This window comes from Nycticebus coucang, chromosome 5 (assembly GCF_027406575.1).
Source record: "Nycticebus coucang isolate mNycCou1 chromosome 5, mNycCou1.pri, whole genome shotgun sequence".
NCBI lineage: Eukaryota > Metazoa > Chordata > Mammalia > Primates > Lorisidae > Nycticebus > Nycticebus coucang.
This window is the reverse complement of record NC_069784.1, coordinates 9875209-9898279: the sequence shown is the minus strand read 5'-3', so window position 1 is coordinate 9898279 and position 23071 is coordinate 9875209. Positions and strand designations below refer to the sequence as shown.

General features: G+C 42.4%; 1 protein-coding gene across 2 annotated transcripts in view; it reads right to left on the bottom strand.

Moving 5' to 3' along the window:
- The window catches only part of AK5 (adenylate kinase 5), a 244878-nt gene extending 231000 nt beyond the window's left edge, over positions 1-13878 (bottom strand). The window contains exons 1-2 of one of the 2 annotated variants that reach the window (XM_053590959.1): positions 13590-13878; positions 8292-8478 (exon numbers count right to left, since the gene is read on the bottom strand). In XM_053590959.1, the coding sequence (XP_053446934.1) occupies positions 8292-8478; positions 13590-13649 (247 nt within the window). In that variant the 5' untranslated portion in view covers positions 13650-13878. The remainder of the gene's footprint in view (positions 1-8291; positions 8479-13589) is intronic. The other variant, XM_053590958.1, reaches the window with a different exon arrangement.
- Between the last annotated feature and the right edge of the window lie 9193 nt (positions 13879-23071).

Below are 23071 nucleotides of genomic sequence, written 5' to 3'. Positions count from 1 at the left end.
TAAAGAATCAGGTCAATATTTTGGCCTTTCAGAGCCATAAAGTTTCATACTCAACTCAGCCGTGGTGGTGTGAAAGCCGTCATAGGCAAAAAAGTGTGCCTGTATTCCAATAAAACTATTTAGAAAACCAGGCAATGAGAGACACTTGGCCAATGGGACTTTGTCTCCTGCTGTAGAAGGATTTTCAGATATTCCCTAGTCTTGTTTAATAGTTATATACATTTTGGCCTCTATCAATGGTGCTCCCTGGAGCTGTGAACTTCACAACGATATGCAGCTGCCCACACAGCCAATGCTTCTGCATCATGAATTTCATTCACTCAACAAATACAGATACACACGTCCTTACTATGACCCAGGAACTCAGTGGAATAGGCTGGTGGCATAATGAACAAAAATCTAGTGTCCTGTCATAAGTCAGGTATAAAGGCGCAAACAATTTTACTTTCCCAACACATTTATTATCCTTAATCTATTTGATTTAAAAATGTAAATAATGAAGATTTAAGTTTATATCTACAAGGGCAACAAATGTGTATCATTTATGTTATTTACAACATGCCAGACATGTTAGTGTTGAGGGTGATTCAGTAAAGAATGAGATGTAGTCCTGTTTCTTCTGCGTTTACAAACTGGAGCTTAAATGCTTATGTCTGACAGCTGTATACACACCAGACAGGATAAGTGCTAAAATGAATATCTTACATGGTAAACACCACAGTAAGTCAATGAATGGGTGAATCCATTTGGCCTAGAGTGGAAAGAAAGTACATCCAAAAGAGCCAGGACCTGATGTTTGAAAGACAAGCATAGGTGATAAAGTATAGAAAGTATACACCAGTTGGTGGGAGCAGCACAAAGACTCAATCAAAGACAAAGACAAATGGCAAATTTAAAAGGACTAGAGGACAGAGCTAGTAAGTCCAGAAGATACAGATGGTCTCAACTAGTTGTTGATATAGAGTTTGTGACAACAGGAGCTGCAGCCCCTCCCCACCTATTCCAACCAGGAGACCAATTTGAGCCAAGAATTTGGCAAGCAGTTGCCCCTCCACAGTGGGAGTTACAGCCAAGCTTCCCTGGAGAGTGGGGATGGTGCCTCTGCCCTTGAAGACTTTTAATGGACCCAGGTGCCCAATTTGGGAGCTTCCTCCATGCCGGTGTTTTGTAGAGACATATGCTACTAGGTCACGCACACAAGCTGGATGGGACATTTGAGACCTGGACAACCAGACTGTGAAACTCACAGGGTTCTGCCTCCATAAGCAGACTTTCTGGGTGGGTGAGGCCTCTTCAGCCCCTCTCTGGCAGTTTTCCCTAGAAGTTTGGAGTTGAAGGTTTAATCCTGCCAAAATAGCTACCTTACCAGCTTCTGGGGAATTGGGGGCTAGCTCACCCAACCCAGTCTCAGCCAGCCTCACTTCTCCACCCACCTCCACTGTGGTGGAGAGAAAGAACTCATCTGGAAGCTCCAGGACCCCACCTACCACCTGTGACATTCTGGAGTCCTCCTGAGGGACTAGAGCTGGACACTGGTCCCAAACACAACACTGCAGCTCTTTCCTTCTGGAAAGTACTATCTTCTGATAGGAAGGTCAATTTGCACAGCCCTTTATAGCATTTACTGACTCAATCATATAGGGTGAAGTCGATTTTCACCCACAAGCAGCACCTACTGTCTCAGAGATTAAATTGGGTGTGCCAATACAATTCACACTGGTAGGAAGCCCAGAGGGCTGGGGAAAGAGAAAAGATTTCAAAGATCTTCATCCTCTCTAATTACAGAGAGACAGGGAATCTGCCTACACACATAGCTCACCACTGCTACAGCCTACAGTACCTAGCAACTGAGAAAACCACCATACTAAGGATATTAATAACCAAGGCATCTATCCAGAATCTAGCTCTCTATCAAAGCACCCACAAACAAAGACAAAAGTTCTTACCCAACATGAGCTACAAAGATATCTCTATGGGTGGGGGGGCCCCATCTAAACAAAAGTAAATCCAAAAAATAAGAAGCAACAGCTGCTCCAGATGAGAATGAATCAGTGAAAGAGTCCACAAGGACTCTTACAGACTCAAGGTTAAGAGATGGAAGAAAATATCCCATGCAAATGGAAACAAAAATAAAGCAGAGATAAGTCATTCTCATATCAGATAAAATTGACTTTAAATCAGCAATAATAAAGAAAGACACACATTATCATCATACAATGCTAAAAGGTGAAATTAAACAAGGGACATAACAATACAAATATGCACCAGACACAGGAGCACCCAGATTTGTAAATCCAACCTTATAGGTCTAAGCCGAGAGATAAACAGCAGCTTCACAATTGCCAGGAACTTCAACATTTCACTGACAGAACTGGACACATCATCCAAGTGGAAAATGAATAATGAAACACTGGACTTAAATGAGACTCCAAAACTAATGGGCCTAATAGACATTTACAGAACATTTTTTTTGTATATTGTTGGGGATTCATTGAGGGTAAAAGAAACCAGGTTACACTGATTACATTTGTTAGGTAAAGTCCCTTTTACAATTGTGTCTTGCCCCCAAAAGGTGTGGAACACACCAAGGCCCCGTTTATAGAATATTTTACACAAAAATTAGTGAATATGCATTTTTCTCATCGGTACATGGAACATTCTCCATGATGTTCATATAATCATGTGACCATAGACCAAAAATATGGCTCAATAAATTAAAAAAAAATTAAAATCTTCTCAGATCACATAAAACTAGAAATCAATTTCTGAGAAACACCCAATTCTACACAAAGTCATGGTAATTAAATAATTTGCTGCTGAACAGTTATTGGATCAATGATGAAATTAAGATGGAAATCAAAAGATTCCCCAAACAGAATGACAAAGGGGGCATAAGCTATCAAAATTTATGGGATTTGGCAAGAGCAGTTGTAAGGGAAAATTCACATGCCTACATCAAAAAGATAGAAAGATCACAAACCATCTAATGACACATCTCAAGGAACTAGAAAAGGAAGAGCAAACCAAGCCCAAAGTGAGCAGAAGAACAGAAGTAACTAAGGTCAGAGCAGAACTAAATGAAATCAAAAACAAGAAAATCATACAGATGATCAATAAAACAAAAAGTTGGTTCTTTGAAAAGAAATAAAATTGATAGACCTCCTGCTACATAAACCAAGAATTGAAAAAAAAAAGGACCTAAATAAGCTTAATCAGAAATGAAAAAGGCAGCCAGGTGCAGTGGTTCACACCTGTAATCCTAGTACTCTGGGAGGCGGGGAAAGGTGAATTGCTTGAGCTTAGGAGTTTGAGAGCAGCCTGAGCAAAAGTGAGACCCCATATTTACTAAAAATAGAAAAAACTAGCTAGGTGTCATGGTGAGCATCTATAGTCCCAGTTACTTGGGAGGCTGAGGCAAGAGGATCACCTGAGCCTAAGAGTTTGAGGCTGCCGTGAGGCCACAGCAACTCTACCCAGGATGACAGAGTAAGACTCTGTCTCAAAAAGAAAGAAAAGAAAAGAAAAGAAAGAAAGAAAGAAATGAAAAAGGAGATTTTACAACTGATAACTTAGAAATACAAAATATTATCTGTGAATACCATGAAAATCTCTATGCACATAAACTCAAAAACATAGAAGAAATGGAACCCCCACCAGACTCAATTGGGAAGAAATAGGACTCCTGAACAGACCAATCATGAGCAATGAGATTGAAGCAGCAATAAAAAAAATCTTCCAACAAAACAAAAGCCCCAGACCGGATGAGTTCATCACCAAATTTTATCAGACCTACAAAGAAGAGTTGTTACCCATACTGTACAAATGATTCCATAATGTCAAGAAAAAGGGAATCCTCCCAAACTCATTCTACAAAGCCAGTATCACTTAGATACCAAATCCAGGAAAGGACACAACAACAAAAAAAGAGTACTGATTTATTCCTTATGAATATAGATTTAAAAATTCTCAATAAAATACTAACAAACTGAATTTTGCTATCAATAGTCTACCATGACTAAGTGGGCTTCATCCCAGGAATGCAAGGATGGTTCAACATATATAAATTGATAAATTTGATTCAACACATAAACAGAAGCAAAAACAAAGATTATATGATCACATAAACAGAAGCAATTGCTAAGTCGTAGAAGCAACCCAAATGCTCATCAGCTCATGAAGGGATTAACAAACTGTGGCATATGTATACTGTGGAATACTATTCAGCCATAAGAAAAGATGGAGACTTTACAACTTTTATGTTTACCTAGATGAAGGTGAAACACATTCTTCTTAGTAAAGTATCTCAAGAATGGAAAAAAAAATCCAATATATTCAATACTTGCAGAAAAAGCATTTGACAAAATTTAGCACTCTTTCATGATAAAAACCCTCAAAAAACTAGGCCTAGAAGGATCATGTCTCAAAATTATAAGAGCCACATATGACAAACCCACAGTCAACACCATACTAAATGGGTAAAAGTTGAAAGCATTTCCACTAAGAACTGGAACGAGGCAAGGATGCCTATTATTACCACTTCTATTCACCGTAGTACTAGAAGTCCTAGCCAGAGCAATCAAGCAAGAGAAGGAAATTAAGGGCATCCTAATTGGGAAAGCAGTTAAATTTTTTATTTTTGCTGATGATATGATGTTATATATCTAGAAATCCTCAAAGACTCCATCAGAAGACTCTTGGAATTGATAAATAAATTCACTGAAGTCTCAGGTTACAAAATCAATGTACACAAATCCTAGACAACAGTAATAGTCAAGCTGAGTTTTAAATCAAAAACTCAATACCATTCAGAATAGCTACAAAGAAAATAAGATTCCTAGGAATATACTAGGTGAAAGATCTGTATAAAGAGAGCTTCAAAAGACTGAGGAAAGAAATTGCAGATGCCACAAAGAAATGGAAAAACATCATGTTCATGGATCAGTAGAATTAACATTGTTAAAACATTTACATTACTCAAAGTGAAAATAATTTACACATTCAATGCAACCCCCATCAAATACCAGCATCTTGTTCCACAGATCTAGAAGAAATAGTTCTACTCTTTGTTTGAAACCAGAAAAAAGTCCAAAGCAATTTCAAGCAAAAAGAAAAAATCTGCAGGCATCACATTACCGGACTTCAAACTATGTTACAAGGCTATATAGTAACCCAAATGGTATGGTATGGGCACCTGAGACACAGACCAAGGGAACAGAACAGAAAACTCGCCATTCGCATCCTGCCAAATGATCTTTGAGCAAGTAGACAACAATATATACAGGGGAAAAGAAGTCCTGTCAATAAATGGTGCTGGGAAAATAGGATTGCCACATGTAGATAAATGAAACAGAACCCATATCTCTCAACATTCACAAAAATTAATTCAAGATGAATAAAAGACTTAAATTTAAGGCATGAAACCATAAGAATTCTAGAAGAAAATGTTGGAAAAGTTCTTCGAGATATCAGCCTAGAGAAAGAATTTGTGAAAAAGACCCCAATGGCAATCACAGCAACAACAAAAATTAAATAAATGAGACTTAATTAATTAAAATCTGCACAAAGAAATAATCAACAGAGCAAAAAGACAACCTACAGAATGGGAGAAAATATTCACAAGCTATGCATTTGATTAAGCCCTAATAACCAGAATCTACAAAGAACTCAAGCAAATCATCAAGGAAAAAATCAAACAGCCCCATCAAAAAGTGGGCAAAAAACATGAACAGTAGCTTTTCCAAAGAAGAGAGACTAATGAATGGCCAATAAAAATAGGAAAAAATGCTTAATGTCACTAATCACCAGGGAAACGCAAATTAAAACCACCATAAGATATTCCCTAACCCATTAGAAAATCTTTAATGAAAAAGTCCAAAACTAAAGATGCTAGCTAGTGGATACAGGAAGAACACTCACATGCTGTTGGTGAGACTGCAAACTAGTACAACCTCTGTGGAAAACAGTATGGAGATACCTCAAAGAAGTAAAAGTCCACCTACCATTTGATCCAACAATCCCACTATTGGTATTTACCCAAAGGAAAAGAAGTCATCTTACCAAAAAGACACCTGCACTCTAATTTTTATTGCAGCACAATTTACAATGTCATGGAGTACTACTCAGTCATGAAGACAGGTGATGCAATGCCTTTTGCAGCAGCGTGGATGGAACCAGAGATCACTGTCCCATCCTAATAAACAAATACCATATATATTCACTTTTAAATTAGAACTAATTGAAGAGCATGTGCACAGAGGAAAGCAAAACTCAACAGAATTCAAATGAAGGGACAAGAGGAGGAGAGGATGAATGAAAACCTCCCTAATACGTACCGTGAACGTGAACACTATCTGGATGATGGGCACATTTACAACCATGACTTTGGTTGCTTATCAGCAGTGCTGGGAAATGTGGGCTGGGGGACTATCTTATCAGCAAAATATTTGAGTACTTAAATCTAAATCATCTAGTATTGATTCCTGCATGAACAGGGAAAGACTGTTCTCTTCTGAGATATGTCTGTGGAAATGCTATTTCTGCTTTCCCTCCTTTGTGTGTATTTCTTAAAATTTAGCAGCACACTGTGATTTTTCTCTTCCTGAATTCAAATAAAAGCTAAGAGGGTCATGACTGAAAAGGTTAAACAAACTAAAATCTGTTTCCTGCCATTCTTATAAGTAGAATTGTTTCCATTTCAAATTTTATCTGTATAGCATAAACTTTTCGGGGAACAATTTTTGAGAATGGTCTGGCAGGCCTGGGGAACCTGCACCCTACGGCAAAATGTGGCCTTCTAAGTCCTTAAGTGCAGCCTTTTGACTGAATCCAAATTTTAAAGAACAAAGCCTTTTATTAAAAGGGGTGCAGCACAATTGCTAAGTTGTAGAAGCAACCCAAATGCCCATCAGCTCATGAAGGGATTAACAAACTGTGGCACATGTATACCATGGAATACTATTCAGCCGTAAGAAAAGATGGAGATTTTATATCTTTTATGCTTACCCGGATGAAGGTAAAACACATTCTTCTTAGTAAAGTATCTCAAGAATGGGAAAAAAAAAATCCAATGTACTCAATACTAAGAGGAAACCAATATATGAACAACTACACACCCCCATGAATGATAAAACACAAACATGGTCTAGCAAGGGGGAGGGGAGAGGCGGAGGGAGGGAGGGGGAGGAGAGAGGGTGGTTGGCAGGAGGAGGAAGGGCAATCAAGGGGATCTCACCTAATGTCCACAATATGAAGGTGTTTAGCATGCCCCTTGGGTGAAGGGCTCAACTACAACTTGAACTTTACCTTAGAAATGGAAATAATGTAGCCTAAAAATGTGTACATTCATATTAATTTTTTAAAAAGGGGGGGTGAAGCAGAGAAAGATGAAGCTTTTGTTGTCTCCTTTGATGCTTAAAAAAGAATAAATCTTGAAATCAGAAGGCCACAGTTTCCCCTTCCCTGGAAGGGTTGAAAATATACTGAAATTTTCCATGAGATCACTGTATTTTAGGAAAGAGTTCTAGAAATTCTTTAAAAAGTATTAACTTTAGCTTCCCCTGATGGAATCTGATTCCATCTTTCTCATCAAATTATATTTCTCAACTTATTCTAGAAATCAATGGCTGGTTGGCTGATGTTGAACCCCCAATTTTGATAAGGATGTATTTCACAAAGAGATCAGAATACCATAAATCTTCCCTAATGAACTGCAGCTAAACAAATCCTAAAATTTAAGCAAGTTGACTTTTTCTAGCACCCAAATGCCTGATCTAATACAATGCATTTAGTAGCTGCTTAACATATTTTTGTTGAATTTACTGCTATAAACTTTATGTGAATTTATGCAGAGGCATTAACATAAACTCTGAACTTGGTAACATATTAATAAGCCAAAATCTCCCACTGGCTAATGTAAAAGTTAAATTGTTACGTAAGAATTACCAATTTCACTTATTTTCTACACATTTATTTGGAAAAAAAAATCTTATTTGCAATTTGAAGGAACATTCATGGTTTGTTAATATAATTTACTTTGCAAAATGAAGAAGTCAGTAATATAAAATATCGTTTAAGCTGTTCATGAATTGCTGGACAATGATACATCATTTTGTTTGTCTTTTCATGGAGTTGATTGGAATTAGAAGCAAAGAGAGCTTAATTATGCTCAGGGACTTAGATTCTTCCAGGCATTTGTAAACTGAGTAAGTTAAATCACTGCATAAAATCTAAATATGTTTTAAAGATAATTTCTATAGCTATAAAACTGTCTATTTATTCCACATATACATTACCATTTCTTAGAAAGGATCTCCGCGGCTGTCCTCCATTCAGAGGAGGTAAGGTCTTCTTCTCTTGGCTGACAAACGTATCCCATTTCACCTTGTCACAGCCTCCGAGCTCCTTTACTTTCTGTAAACAACCTTCCAGGTACTCTACTGGGTCTTCTGGCTTAGAACACATCAATCCATTCAAAAGGCTCTGGAATATAACAAAATAGTTACCAATACATTTTTAATCCACCTTTATTAAAATAGTGTTATGTCCCATCTTTGCATTCTGAGTTATGTCCTTTGCTTTTGTCTTTTAATAAACAATTTGAGTTGAAGTTAGGAGTTGGTTGAGTAACGAAGGTAATCCTTTAAATTCTTGACAACTAGTTTTCAGCGCAGCGTTCTCTACCTTGTAAATAATACAGACAACTAGATTAGGAAATGGAAGAGGGTTACTATGGTGAGATAAAGGACCAGCATATGAAAAAACACTTTGTTATTCTGTATTTCACTCCTACTTATCTTTAAAATCTCCAAGCCTCACTTTCTTCCATAAAATGAGGGAAATAATAAACACATCAAGGCTTTTTGACAATTAAACAATTTAGTACTTGTACAGGGCATATGAAGTGCTTACCATATACTAAGAACCCTACAAACGGTGGTTTTTAGTTATTACAGGTATTATCAGGACAGCTCCCCCCGAATCCCTAGCTTGGCCTTGGACCCCTCTTCTGTGTTTCTCTGTTCCAAGGGTACTAGCAAGGAACATCACACTTGGTATTTACCCTGAAACCCTCAGTTTATGTGTTGGGGTCTCCTCTTGTAAACCACACTCTTCAATAACACAGAGTGTATTTCATTTATTTTTTAATCCCCAGTAACAGACACTTTCCCTGGGATGTGGTAGGTGCATAATAAACTATTTTCTGATTAGGAAAAAAAAAATCCTCAAAATTCAAGTCTGAATGAGACTCAAAAAAATTGAAGTCTGGGCTCGGTGCCCATCGCGCAGTGAGTAGGGTTACACCGAGACTGGTGGGTTCGAGCCCAGCCCAGGCCTGCTAAACAGCTATGACAACTGCAACCAAAACATAGCCAGGCCTTGTGGCAGGTGCCTGTAGTTCCAGCTTCTCGGGAGGCTGACGCAAGAGAATCACTTGAGCTCAAGAGTCTGAGGTTGCTGGGAGCAGTGATGCCACGGTACTGGACCGGGGCAACACAGTGAGACTCCGTCTCAAAAAAAAAAAAGAAAATTGAAGTCTGAAGGTAAAAAATTGCTATTTGATCCATAGTAAGTCACTACAGTATCCACTGAGGTTCCAGGGAGCAGGGGAAGCATGACTCTGCTATTCTTTTTCTGTTCATAGTCTCCAATGCGTCACATGTACTTCTTCCCCAAAATGCTACAAGTTTAGAAATGTTGACTCCTGGGAACTAAACTGTTGTGCAAAATATTTTCCTTTACAATATTTCAGGAAGAAAGCATAAAGGATTATCACCAATATACATCAATAATGTACAAAACATCCTCTAAAAGCTAATGTCTTTTCTAAATATAGTATTAATAGTTTCTTTTCAAATTATTCTTTTGTACTTTGCCAAGAATTGTAGGCTATTCTTACCAGGTACATTTGTTTTCTGACATCCATCAGGCAAGGACAAGTGCAGAGAGAGACTAACCGGGCATCCAATCCAGTTTGTGTGTCAACACTTGTGCTGTGTATGCGCACATTTCAGTCTGGCTTCTCACATGCCTCCTATACACCGAGCCGTTGTTAGCATTATCCACACCTGAAGACCCCTGTGTCACACCGGCATTTGCCTGCCCGGTGTGCCACGATTACCCCATTTTACTGATTAGAAAATCATGGCTCAGGGCGGTGCCTGTGGCTCAGTGGGTAGGGCGCCGGCCCCATATACCGAGGGTGGCGGGTTCAAACCCGGCCCCAGCCAAACTGCAATCAAAAAATAGCTGGGCGTTGTGGCGGGCGCCTGTAGTCCCAGCTGCTCGGGAGGCTGAGGCAAGAGAATCGCTTAAGCCCAGGAGTTGAAGGTTGCTGTGAGCTGTGTGAGGCCACGGCACTCTACCGAGGGCCATAAAGTGAGACTCTGTCTCTACAAAAAAAAAAAAGAAAATCATGGCTCAGAGATGTTAGTGACTTGCTCAAGATTCCTCAGCTAGAAACCCTGAACACCAGGATCCCCGCTCAGTGTGATCCCAACTCAGTGTTTCTGATTCCAAAGCCTGTATGTCCCTTTCCGTATATCTTGAAAAAATGTGATAAGTGGGTAAAAGAAATACCAGATTCTCTGTGCCCCGTGTATAACCCAACTACAATATGAATTACGCAAGATCAGGTCTTTTACTTTTCTTTTTTTTTTTTTTTTGGCCGGGGCTGGGTTTGAATCCACCACCTCCGGCATATGGGACCGGCGCCCTACTCCTTGAACCACAGGCACCGCCCACTACTTTTCTTATCCTTAGTATTTCTGAAAATGGGTGAACACACTCAATGAGTCTTTTCTGACTGGAAAACATATGTTGGACAATTAAGTTTGAGAACTCATCCTAGAAAAGGGGCCACAGTCCTCACTGCTGAATATCAATCACTACAGTCCCCTTTAAGATCCTCCCCTTGGGAAACAATGCACAAAGGAATTTTGGAACTCTTTCTCTGGAATGGCCATCAGAGCTATGGAGGTCTGACAATTAAGTTTGGGAAACTCATCTTAGAAAGAGTGCTTTGAAGGGTGGATTAGGCACTGGAGTGGGTGCAGAGCTGTCCAAGGGGAATACTCGAAGGTGACTACAGTGGTATTCACTGAGGTAATCAGCATTTTTTCTAAGATGAGTTTGTGAACTTCATTGTCTGACCTCATTTATGCACATGTCCAGCTGCCCTAATCAAAACTGATTCCCCAAAAGGCACTGATTTTAAAAATGGGACTATCAGTTCTGCTCCTTCATGGATAATTTAAATCCTTTCTTCTAACAGCCAGCCACTAGCAGGGATTGAAGACACCCAGTAGACATTACTCGTCTCCAAGTCAATCCTTTGAGAAGGTAAATATTATGTGAAGTTCTACAGTGTCCATATTAATGGCCAAGTTTCTACTGTAAAGTACAAGATCAATATATACACCATAAATTTAGCTAGAATTAAAAACTCATGCAAAGTCAGGAGAAAGTGGACTAAGAAAATTAATCTAAAAACAGAAAAACATTTCACACATAAACCTAGTAGATATATCTCATATTCCATTTAGCCTACAGAATGTCTCAAGGAAGAAACCTGAAAAGGTCATTTAGATGCTTCTACTTGTTTGATGATACGAAGAGTCAATAATCAATAATCAATAATCAATCTATAAGGTGCCTAATGACCACAGCTGGGGCCCGTGTTTTGGAGTTTGATAGATACCTAATTGCTAAGCTTTGTATGCCTAGAGTACTGGGATTTTGATGGAAAAAGTCCACGTTAGAAAGCTAAAGTGTTTAGTCTTACAGTCTACCCCATCATGTGGAGAACTGCCCAATTTTGCTCCCCTCTTGGCCTTTGAACGGCACAGATTCATTTCACTGGAAGACAGAGCCTTTGAAGGTCACCAGCATTCTTCTTCCAGCTTGCCATCATTCAGGATCGAATCTACGGACACTGTATCACTGTATTACTGTATTTCCTTCTCTGGGTGTGCACTATTTTAAAATTTCCCATTCAAATGCAGAAAAGACAATAAAAAGCATAAAACCCGAACAAAAACTCCTGTCATCACTTATTTGCATACACAGTGTAGATTTTCATGAACAAACTATTAAGGTAAGCTCTGTGCTTACCTTCTACGGAGGAAGAAAAACAGCACCCATATTTGTAAAGAATAAAGACACAGTATTTAGTAGTATTTTGCAATAAGGTGGCCCTCTTCTAGATGTTTTAAGTTAGTCTTTTAGCAGTGTAGAAATGAAATTGATCTCATTAGTAATTTTTGTGAGAAAAACCTTCAACTCTTAATCTCCATATTTAGTTTTTGAAAACCAAAAACCAAAAATCTCAAGACTGCCCCATGCTCCCAACGCCCGTCCTGACAGAACATCACCTGATTATTTTCTCCTAGAAGTCACACATTTGCTAGATTTGGGCTTGAGCTCAATGGGTGGTTTCCCTGAACTCTTGGCTTCAGATGGCCTGAAAAAGGTGGCGTATGGAAGAGAGATAAAAATGAAGGTCTAGAATTATGGCGGCTCATTTTAAAGACAGTTTGAGGAAATAGGGGCAAATTATTATTCTGAGTTGTATTTAAAATTCCTTTTAACAGGACAAATCTCCCAAACACGAAAAAGAACAGCCCTAGGCCATTAGTCTGCTGTGTTGGGCCTCACTTTTCAGAAACGGGGGCCAGTTTTGCAGGGAATGGGTTTCCCCTTTCAGGGTTCGTCCCATAAAGCGTGGCTTCATTTCATTTTTTTAAATTTTTTTTAACCTAATCAAAAGTCACTTAGGATTCAGGAATGTTTAAAAAATTCAAATATCGAGAGAAGGAAAGGAAACAAAATGGACAGAGACTGTGGCTGGAACTATCCAAGGTGTTTATTAGTTCATCCCCAGAGCCCCCTCTCTCACACTGTCAGAGTGGCCCCTCTGCCCTGGTCCCTGGAGCAGGTGACGCTGTGATCGGTCTGAAGACGGAGCAACAGGAGTCCCTCCCGCCTCGCCGCTCCCTCCTCAACCCGCGCTCCCCCGGTGGGTCGCCGGGCGCAGGCGACAGCTGCCGCGGAGACGCGAGGACTACAGCGACCGAGAAACGTGCCCGGAGTTCATTCACCGACAGCGCAGAGCAGCCCTGGGCGCCTGTCACCCGCGAGGCAGCGCTCGGGTTCCACGCCGTCCCCGGCCTGGGCTGCTTTTGCCCACATCGCCCCATTCTCCGCAGGGGTCCCGACCTCCCGCGCAGAGGGGCTGGGGCTCTGGACCCCTCGGTCGTTGCTCTTTGCGGGCAGACAGTGTACCCACCTGGCTTGGCCCTCGTCCCCAGAGAGCGAGGCCCTGCCAATGCCTGAAGCCCACCACAGGCGTACACACCCGAGGGGTCAGCCGGGGTGGCCAGCTTCCAGAGCCCAGCTGGAACACTGAAACTTGATCGGCAAGAAGCTGGCTTCTAACATCAGCCATCGAGCTGGGACCCGGCAACCCGCCGGAGCGCTACTCCGTTCGCTCCCCTGCCCCGCGCAGGGCGGGTGGGACAGGGTGCGCGTGCCTCGCCCCCGCCCCGGGGATGGGTGTCCGACGCTCCCGCCGCCCCGCGGGCCCCACGCCCTACCTCGAAGAGCTGAGGGATTTCCCTCCGGGCCAGGTACTCCTTGGCATCGCTGGTGTTCATGGCCGTGGCGCGCGTGCCGCGGGGCGCAGGCGGGGATGCTGCGGGCTGCGGCGCGCTGGGCCGGAGCTGGGGCCGGCGGGGTCCCCGGGCTCGGCGCAGTCCTCGCTCGCGCGCTCGCCCGGCGCCGTCCGCGTCTTGCGGGACCGAGACCTCCGCGCTGCCGCCGCCCCCGCGTCGGCGCTAGTCCCCGTGCCCGAGATGCGGGCTCCGACCGCCGGCGCCGCGGCTTCCCCGGCTCGCCGGCAGCGGCCGCCGCGGGAGGGGCGGAAGCAGCGGGGGTGGGAGGGCGGGCGGCGGACGCCAAGCAGCAGCGCTCCTGCTTGGATGGCTCTGCCCGCCAGCCGCGCCCCGCGCCTCCGGGAGCCGGGTCTGCAGCGGTGGCCGGTCGCGCTGCGCGGGCGGGCGGGCGCAGAGTGCGGGGGGTGGGGACGGGAGCGCGCGGGGGTCGCGGTCGCACCCCAGTCTGCGGCACAGCCACCAGAGCGCGCCCCAGCGACCCGAGCCAGACCAGGTGGCTGAGGGAACAGGGTCAGCGTCTCAAGGAAGCTGCGAGTTTTTCACTTCCATGGACCTTGTACACACACACGCACACACACACACCATTGCCTTCCTGATCCCCAGGAAGAAACCTCTTAGTCACACGATTTATCATTTATTCCTAGGGTTTCTCATCGTTCATGACCAGGAGCTACTTGAAAGGGGAAAAGAGATTCCTGGTGTGGAATTCTCCCCCTGAAGATAATCTCAAGCTCCTCTGTGTCTTTATCCTTCAGGAAAGTTTTGCTAGCCGGTTTCGAATGTTTTCCAAGCCAGTGTCAAAAATCCTTACACATTTTAGTATAAGACTTTCGTATGAACCGGAAATCTTCATGCACAGAAGAGCTAAGAAGAAGTCAACTGGTTAATTACCTCCATGGAAAGAGTGTGGGGCTGCGGAGAGCTGGAGGTTGCTTAAATTAGAACTATATTTAGCAGGTGGGCGTCACCACTTAGGTCTGGGGAGCTGCAGTCAGTGGACTGTTGGAGTGTCCCCTGGGCGTGCGGGGGAGCTTGTGTGAGGAGCTAAGACTTAACAGGTGGGGAATGCATCGTTTTTCTGTGGCCCATCCTTGTCACGGTGTACCCATCTTCCTCCTGGCTCCCAAGATGACTCATTTCCCCCTTTAAGATGGCTTTTCATTACCGGTTGGAGAGATGGTCCATGCCTCCTGGTAATATGTCTGTAACTTGGTGCAAAGCCTGACACGGTGGGAGAGTGTGTGAGAGGCAAGAATTCTGGGGTCGGGCTGGTGAGAGACGCAGCACTGCCACTGCTTAAAAACAAAAACACAACCAGAAATCAAGTGTCTGAATGCCCATTGCATGTTCATCTTTGCAGGGTTTTTTCTTGGCTGTCTTTCTGGTTACACAAGTAACTGCTACTCAGGCCTTAACTTTACAGCTGCAGATTTGTTTTACCTGGGGGAGTGAACTCAAGAATTAATTAGCTGAGTTTTGTAAAGTAAATGAAGTGTTGTGAACACGTGTGGATCTGTGTGTCACGTGGTAGCCTTAAACGAGGCTGGTATTTCAGTTCTATGGAAACTGGTTTCTGCCCTTGGAATATGCATCATTGCTCCCAGTCCCAGCTCCCAACATTTCTTTCCCTTATTTCAGATCAGCTACAGCGGTAGTGAAAGCAGAGTCTCTGTCCTATGCAGTGACACTTGACAAGTCCATGGCATGCAGGCTCACTCTGTGAGCAGGCACGGGGTGGGAAAGCTTGAAGGACTGAAGAGGCCACTTTCCGCAGGCCTTTTCTTTTCTTTTTTGTAGAGACAGAGTCACACTTTATAGCCCTCCGCAGAGTGCCATGGCATCACACAGCTCACAGCAACCTCCAACTCCTGGGCTTCAGCGATTCTCCTGCCTCAGCCTCCCGAGTAGCTGGGACTACAGGCGCCCGCCATAACGCCCGGCTATTTTTTGGTTGCAGTTCAGCTGGGCCAGGTTTGAACCCGCCACCCTCGGTATATGGGGCCTGCGCGACTGAGCCACAGGCGCGGCCCTCGCAGGCCTTTTCAAGGCCATCCTTTACAGAAGAGAATTTAGCTGAGCACAGCTCACATCTCTCCCCTCTCGGTCCCAGTCTTTGAATGAATACATGACTCTTAAGTGTACTTTAGCTGAGCAAGTGATGGCAACTTGCTTGTAAAAAGAGATTGGGTAAAGGAAACTGCATTGCACTAAAAATTGGAGATTGCCTGAAAAATGTAGCAAATGGAGATACGTCAAGTTTTCCAGCAGCCTTGTGTGCTGACAATGAGTTCTCAATCTCTCTCTCTCTTCCTTCCTCTCTTTTGGCGTGTCCTAGGGTGGGGAGATGTATGGAAGAGGTAGCATGTTCATATGACTTTTGCAAAGGGGGTTGTGGCCTGGCAGAGAAGGGCTACATCCCCTTAAAAAGCCGGGGATGCTTTGCAGGAGAGGAAAGAGAAGCGACAAGGAAGGCTGAGTGTGTCCTTGCTGTGAGAAACCGACCTGGTACTCCCTGTGATGAGATTCTAAGGGTGCATATATCAGGTCAATTATGTTTGTGAACTCATCCTGAAAAAAGCGCTATCTGTATACCTCATTGCTGAGTATTACCCTGGTCACTGTCGAGGTGCTCCCCTTAAAAAGCTATGCCCTGACGCCACCAGCATCAATGCAATTTTGTGATTCTTTTTCCTAGACTGGCCGTAAGAGCCATCATTGTATAGCTCCTGGCCATCTGGTGACTGTAAGGATAGTCAGCAGTGAGACACGGCATTTTCTCTAGGATGAGTTTGCAAACTTAATGGTCCAACCTTGTATAAAGGGCTCGTGAACCTTTGCCCTTTGTTTATTTGGGCATGCATTCCCACACGCTCTAACACGTTAAGAAGACACTGCATGTCTGGTGTCTCTGGGTAGAATCTCTTCTGATCACACTTGAGAGAGCACACTAGGTTCTGGAGTAATGTAGAGCCCTGAATGAGACAGACAGGATCCGTGCTGTCAAGGAAGTTGAGTTCTACTGGAGAGTTGTGTGTAAGAAGCGCAGATGCATAATAAGCAAATAAAAACGCACAAACAACATCAGATAGTGATAAAAGAAGGGCAGATAATACAAAATATCAGATAGAGAAATAAGCAAGAACATAGCAGACAGTGACAAGTATGATGCTGGAAATCAGAGTTAACTGTGTTGATTAGAAGCGAGGGCACAGAGGGTCCCCATGTGTTCTGTGGAAGTAGCAGAGGAAGTGGAAGTGGGACGATCACTCAGACGATCACTCGGATGATGACTGGGACTCACAAAGGGCTAGATGGCCTCGAGGAGGAGGCTCTTATGGGACTGTTTCTTTAGGTCATTCCTAGAGCAGGTTCACTGTTGACATACAGGCCATGTCTCAGCAAAAGCCAAACCTGCTCTGTCCCTACTATGCAAGTGTCTCTGAGCAGGGACAATTCCTTCCATTCACACAAAGAAGGTTTGAAGGGCCCTACACTCAGGATGACACTCCCCCAAACCTGCAGAGATGGTGGAGCGAACATAAGCTCATACGTTCATTCACTGCTAATAGATATTTACACTATCTATAATCTAACTAGGACGAGTTTAATTGTAAAGAATTTTAACAATAAAGTAGCAAATATACCTCATGTTGCAGCTGCCTGCCCCAGGAAGGGATCCTAATGGGATGGGCAGTAGGCCTTGGTCCATTTGATAGTGACAATCCGAAGACAAGTTTGGCCGTAACACAAGGTAAAATTTTATTGAGAGTTTTTTACGAGTAGGCACTGTGCTAAAGCACTCTACATAAAACATGTCACATATGTGTACATATTTACTTTTTAAAACAACCTGTGAGATATGTATTATTCTCATTATGTCAATAAGATAACTGAGACCCAGAAAGTCTCATTTCAAAGTTATATTAAAAGGAAGCATCAGCCCATCTGCACCACTGTGCCATTTAATCCCTTATCATCAAGACTTAGAGCCTCGCCATCAAAAGCCTTGCACGTTTACAAAGGCCAGAAACAACATTTTCTTTGTATTTCAGTGTTTTCTAGGGGTCCTTCCATCCCTTTTCCCCCTGTCCCCTTCCTTCCTTTCTTTTTTCCATACACTGCTGGGGAAATTTAAACTTGTGTAACTGCTCTGGAAAACTGTTGTAAATAGCTATTAAAGCTGAACATATGTATATATGTACCAAAAGATGTGTACTAGAACCTTCACAGAAGCCCCAAACTGGAAATTACCCCAATATTTACCAACCGTAGAATGCTTAAATGTGTGATAGGCGCAAAATGGAATAGTATAAGCAATGATAATCAATGGTTTACCGTTGCTGCATCTAACAACATGGGGAAGTCTCTGCAGACAGAAGATACAATGATGTTCCGAATACAAAACCAACTAGCCTATGTTGTTAGAAATCAGGACAGTGATTGCTTGCAGGGGAGTGAGGGGACAGAGAGGGTGCACTAGGGAGACTGGGGGAGACGGACTGTGTCCTGGTCCTTGAGCTGGGTGCAGTTTGCTTGGGTATCTCATTTATCTTATTTTATTTTTTTATTAAGTCTTTTGTACATAGATCATAAATACATTTATGCCAATTTCAGTGTGTTGATTATTTGTACAAATTGGAGTGCTTACATCATACTAATCAATATAGCTTTCACCTCATTTACCCAATTATAACATTAGGACATTTGTGTTCTACACACGATAGAGCCAACTTGTACTTGCAATGTGCTCCATAGTCGTTGTCCCCCTACTGTCCCCTACTATCCCTCCTACCCCCTCCCCACCCCTCTCCCTCCCCTTCCCTCCTTCATCTTAGGCTAAAATTGTGTTTCATTTTTCATATGCAAGTGTGAGTTATTATAAATTGGTTTCACAGTAGTACTGAGTACATTGGATACTTTCTTTTCCATTCTTGAGATACTTTACTAAGAAGAATATTTTCCAGCTCCATCCATGTAAACATAAAAGAGGTAAAGTCCCCATTTTTTTTTTACTGCGCATAGTATTCCATGGTATACATATACCACAATTTATTAATCCATTTGTGGGTCGATGGATACTTGGGCTTCTTCTATGACTTTTGCAAGTTATGCTACTGACAAAGGTCATCTAATAACCAGAATCCACAGAGAACTCAAACTTATTACTAAGCAAAAAACAAGTGATCCCATTTCATTGTGGGCAAGAGACATGAACAGAAGCTTCTCTGAAGAAGACAGGCGCATGGCCTACAGACACATGAAAAAATGCTCATCATCTTTAATCATCAGAGAAATGCAAACCAAAACCTCTCTGAGATACCATCTAACTCATTTAATAAGAGTAGCCCACATCACAAAATCCCAAAACAACAGATGTTGGCGTGGATGTGGAGAAAAGGGAACGCTTCTGCACTGCTGGTGGGAATGCAAGCTAGTACGTTCCTTCTGGAAGGAAGTTTGGAGAACTCTCAGGGATCTAAATGTAGACCTGCCATGCGATCCTGCAATTCCTCTACTACGTGTATACCCCAAGGACCAAAAGTCATTTGGCAATAAAGATATTTGTACCAGATTGTTCATTGGGTATCTCATTTAGTGAAAACTCATTCATCTGAACAAAGGGCACACGCACTGTCCTGTGTGCACACTGAACTTCCATAAAGAGTTAGACCTTGAAAAGTAGAAGATGGTAAGGTATGGGATTCAAACCCAACACCATCTCGCTCGCTTTTTTTTTTAGAAAAGGAGGGCTTTATTCTTGCATATCTCATATGACCCATATTCAGGGGTAGAAACGAGTGCTTACATGTCTTACAATTAGGTCCTGTACCCCAGAAGGTGAAGCAGGGTCACCAAGACACTCAAACGCACAGCAGTCCACACTTGAGATCATCTCACTCTTAACTTCCATGCCCTCCTAACTATTCTGTGCTATTTTATTATTAAATAGGCAGATCTCAAAATAAATTCACAATTTATGCCTCCTTGTGCCTTTGTTGTTGCAATTAGAGTCAAATTGCTGCTATGAAGATTCTCTTGCATGCAGGTAATAATTTGTTTACAGTTCAATCTCTCTCACTGGTTCTGAGCTCCCCACGGAAGGGAGCATGTCCCTGCAATCTTTATATTCCTAGTGCTTTGGCTCAAAATCGGTACATGCATGCAGGAACATCTGTTCCTGTAGAATTCTTAGGACTCAGTCAAAGAAATTTAGAAAGGTACCCTAGTCAGAAAAAGTAAACTCTCTAATATTCTACTGTCTAGAAAGAGAGTGGTTTATAAATACACCATTAAACTTCACAATCATAATGAAAATAGTGGTTTGATGAGAATTCATTCAGGCAGAAGACGTTTCTTGGGTGTCTACTATGTGCCGGGCACACAGGTGAGTGAAGTACATGCGTGGAGCGTGTATCTCCAAGAGAGAGAAAATATACAACGGATGTGAATACAGGCCATGGGAAAAGAAAAAAAGTAGAGGAGGGTGAGGAGGGCCAGAAGGTGGGCTACGGGTGAGGAGGGCCAGAAGGTGGGCTACGGTTACACAGAGGGTGATCAGGGAAGGCTTCTAGCAAAGATTTGAGAAGGTGAGGGAGCAGCCAGTTCAAATGTCCTAGGGAGGGCGATTCCTGGCATGTTCTGGCAACAGCAAGGAAGCTGCTGTGGTAGCAGCAGGTTGAGGGGAGAAGGGCAGAGGGGAACAGGACCAAAGCACTCAGGACCGGTCGTTGTCAGTTCTTGCACTTGTACTCTGAATTAAATGGGAAATTAGCGAAACATTTTGAGCTAAGACTAATGTGATCTGTCTTACATCTCAGCAGGATCATCTGTCTGCTGGTTTAGGAACAGGTAGGACAGCCAAGCTAGGAGTGGGAGGAACAATTGGGAAGCTATCGTGACTCAGGCGAGAGGTGGTAAAGGCACAGACCAGGATGTCGGCAGCAGAGCCCCTGAGTTCTGGTTAGATTCTAGATAAATTTTGAAGATAGAACAAACAGGATTTAACAGATTGGATGTGGTATGTGAGAAAAAGAAAAACATCTCCAGGATGACTTCATCGTTTTTGGCCTGGGGATGTAGAGACTATTCATTAATTAGCCCCAAACAGCTTATACACTCACAGAACGAGATATTCAGTGAGGAACTCTGTCCATTCCAGACCAACAGCAAGGACAACTTACTCTAAAGGGGACCTGACAGATAGTAGGTTGTCTCTGCTGTTTACTGATGAAAGCAGAAACCTGTCTCTGTTTTCATAGCCCTTGGCTTACGGCAGCCATTTGAGCTCCAAAGTTAACCTAGGCTTTGGGCTGACCTCCTTGTGCTAGGAGAAGAGAGGAATTTCCACTTGTTTAAGGATATACTTGCACTCAACTCAGTATTTGAGAATTTCAGTGTTCATACGTGTGCATGAATATTTTACCTACCAATTCCATCAAATCTAGCCTTTATCAGTCAACCTCACTTGGCTACAATAAATATAAATAAAGGAACAACTTGAACTCCAAGAAGTTTCTAAATTTCAAAGCTGCAGGTAAGGTACATAGAAAAGTGTTTTTGCTTTGATTTAATTAAATATTCTGACAAATGCTTAGAAGGAAAAGGTTTTTTGAGTGCTCTATAAACCCCAGGGGCAAACAAACAGATCAATTTATTTTAGGGCGCTGGCCCCATATACCGAGGGTGGCGGGTTCAAACCCGGCCCCGGCCAAACTGCAACCAAAAAATAGCCGGGCGTTGTGGCGGGCGCCTGTAGTCCCAGCTACTCGGGAGGCTGAGGCAAGAGAATTGCTTAAGCCCAGGAGTTGGAGGTTGCTGTGAGCTGTTGTGATGCCACGGCACTCTACCGAGGGCCATAAAGTGAGACTCTGTCTCTGCAAAAAAAAAAAAAAAAATGTTGTTTTCACAGAATGCATATGACACATGTGAGTTTTTATCATTCCTTTTATCATTATTGACAAGTAGCAATTCTGTGAGCCTCGAGGCCTGAAATTTCTAAATCGCACATCTGTATTAGGACCAGCATGTCCTTTTCAGAGTTTACACTGCTTATTTTTGCACCTTCACTATATGTCTCATGAACAATGTATTAGTAATGCATACGTTAATCAGCCTAGGGTGAGTAAGATAGAGTCTTTCCATCCGAGGAATAAAATGTGTTGTTTCTCAATAGTCACAAGGCGTTCATGTTGGTGTGATAGAAAATTTTAAAACTTACCACAATTTACCATCTGCTCCTGTTTTTATCTCATCTGTTTAATCATGTTCCTTCTATTAATTGCTCTGCAAATACAATTAATTAACACTCATACTGTTTTTCTAACTAGATGAAATCATAAAACTAAAGATCTAGTGGAGGAACATGAGTCCTGATTAACTTAAGGAGGTCTTTTCGCCAAATAAAACATTTTAGATTGTGCAAAGAAGAATGAATACTAAAGCACTTCTCCAAGCATCTTCCTCTCTCATGCAAAAATTTGAGAGGCTCCTATTGTCTGCACCATCCAGTATGGTACACACATAAATACATTCAATATAAATAAAATTAAAACTTGGTTTGCTCAGTTGAATTATTCACATTTTAATTGCTCAAGAGCCCCCTACCCGTAGTGGCTACCGTATTAGACAGATACAGATCATGTCCATCATCACAGAGAGTTCTATTGAAACTGGCATACGGGATACATTGCAAATTTCACAGTACGGAGGTCTAGGCCCTCCATAATATCATTCCAGTTTACCTTACAAGGTCTTAAAAACCTTTTTCTATCCTAATGATTGTGCCTCTGTAAAACCGGTGACTGGGGCAGCTGGATGGAAAGGACACCTATACCAATTATGAGGGATTAGTAGACACTCTTCTATTTGTTTACTTCATTTAAATCGCATCTTCTTTGTATAAAAGAGGTACATTTTCTACCTTACCAGATACATCTTCTATAAGATATATGTAGCCTGTGACTCCTGTACATTTTTTTTTTTTATTGTTGGGGATTCATTGAGGGTACAATAAACCAGGTTAAACTGATTACATTTGTTAGGCAAAGTCCCTCTTGCAATCGTGTCTTGCCCCCCAAAGCTGTGGCACACACCAAGGCCCCACCGCCTCCCTCCTTCCCTCTCTCTGCTCTTCCTTGCCCCACCCCTACCTCCTTCATGACTCTTGTACATTTTTTTCTGAGCCCTTACTTACTTGATTCCCTCAGCTTATAATTAGTTTCCTCTATTTCCACTTAGGGAACTATCCCCATCCCTTCAAGGCCTCACTGAAGACAATCTTCTCTATAAAAGCCATCTTTATTTAGCCCTAATAGAGATAAGTGGTTTCTTCCTTTCTCCTCTCTAGAATGTTACTTGCATCTCCATCCTGTCTGCTTTTTATTTATGTAACTTTGTTTCTATCA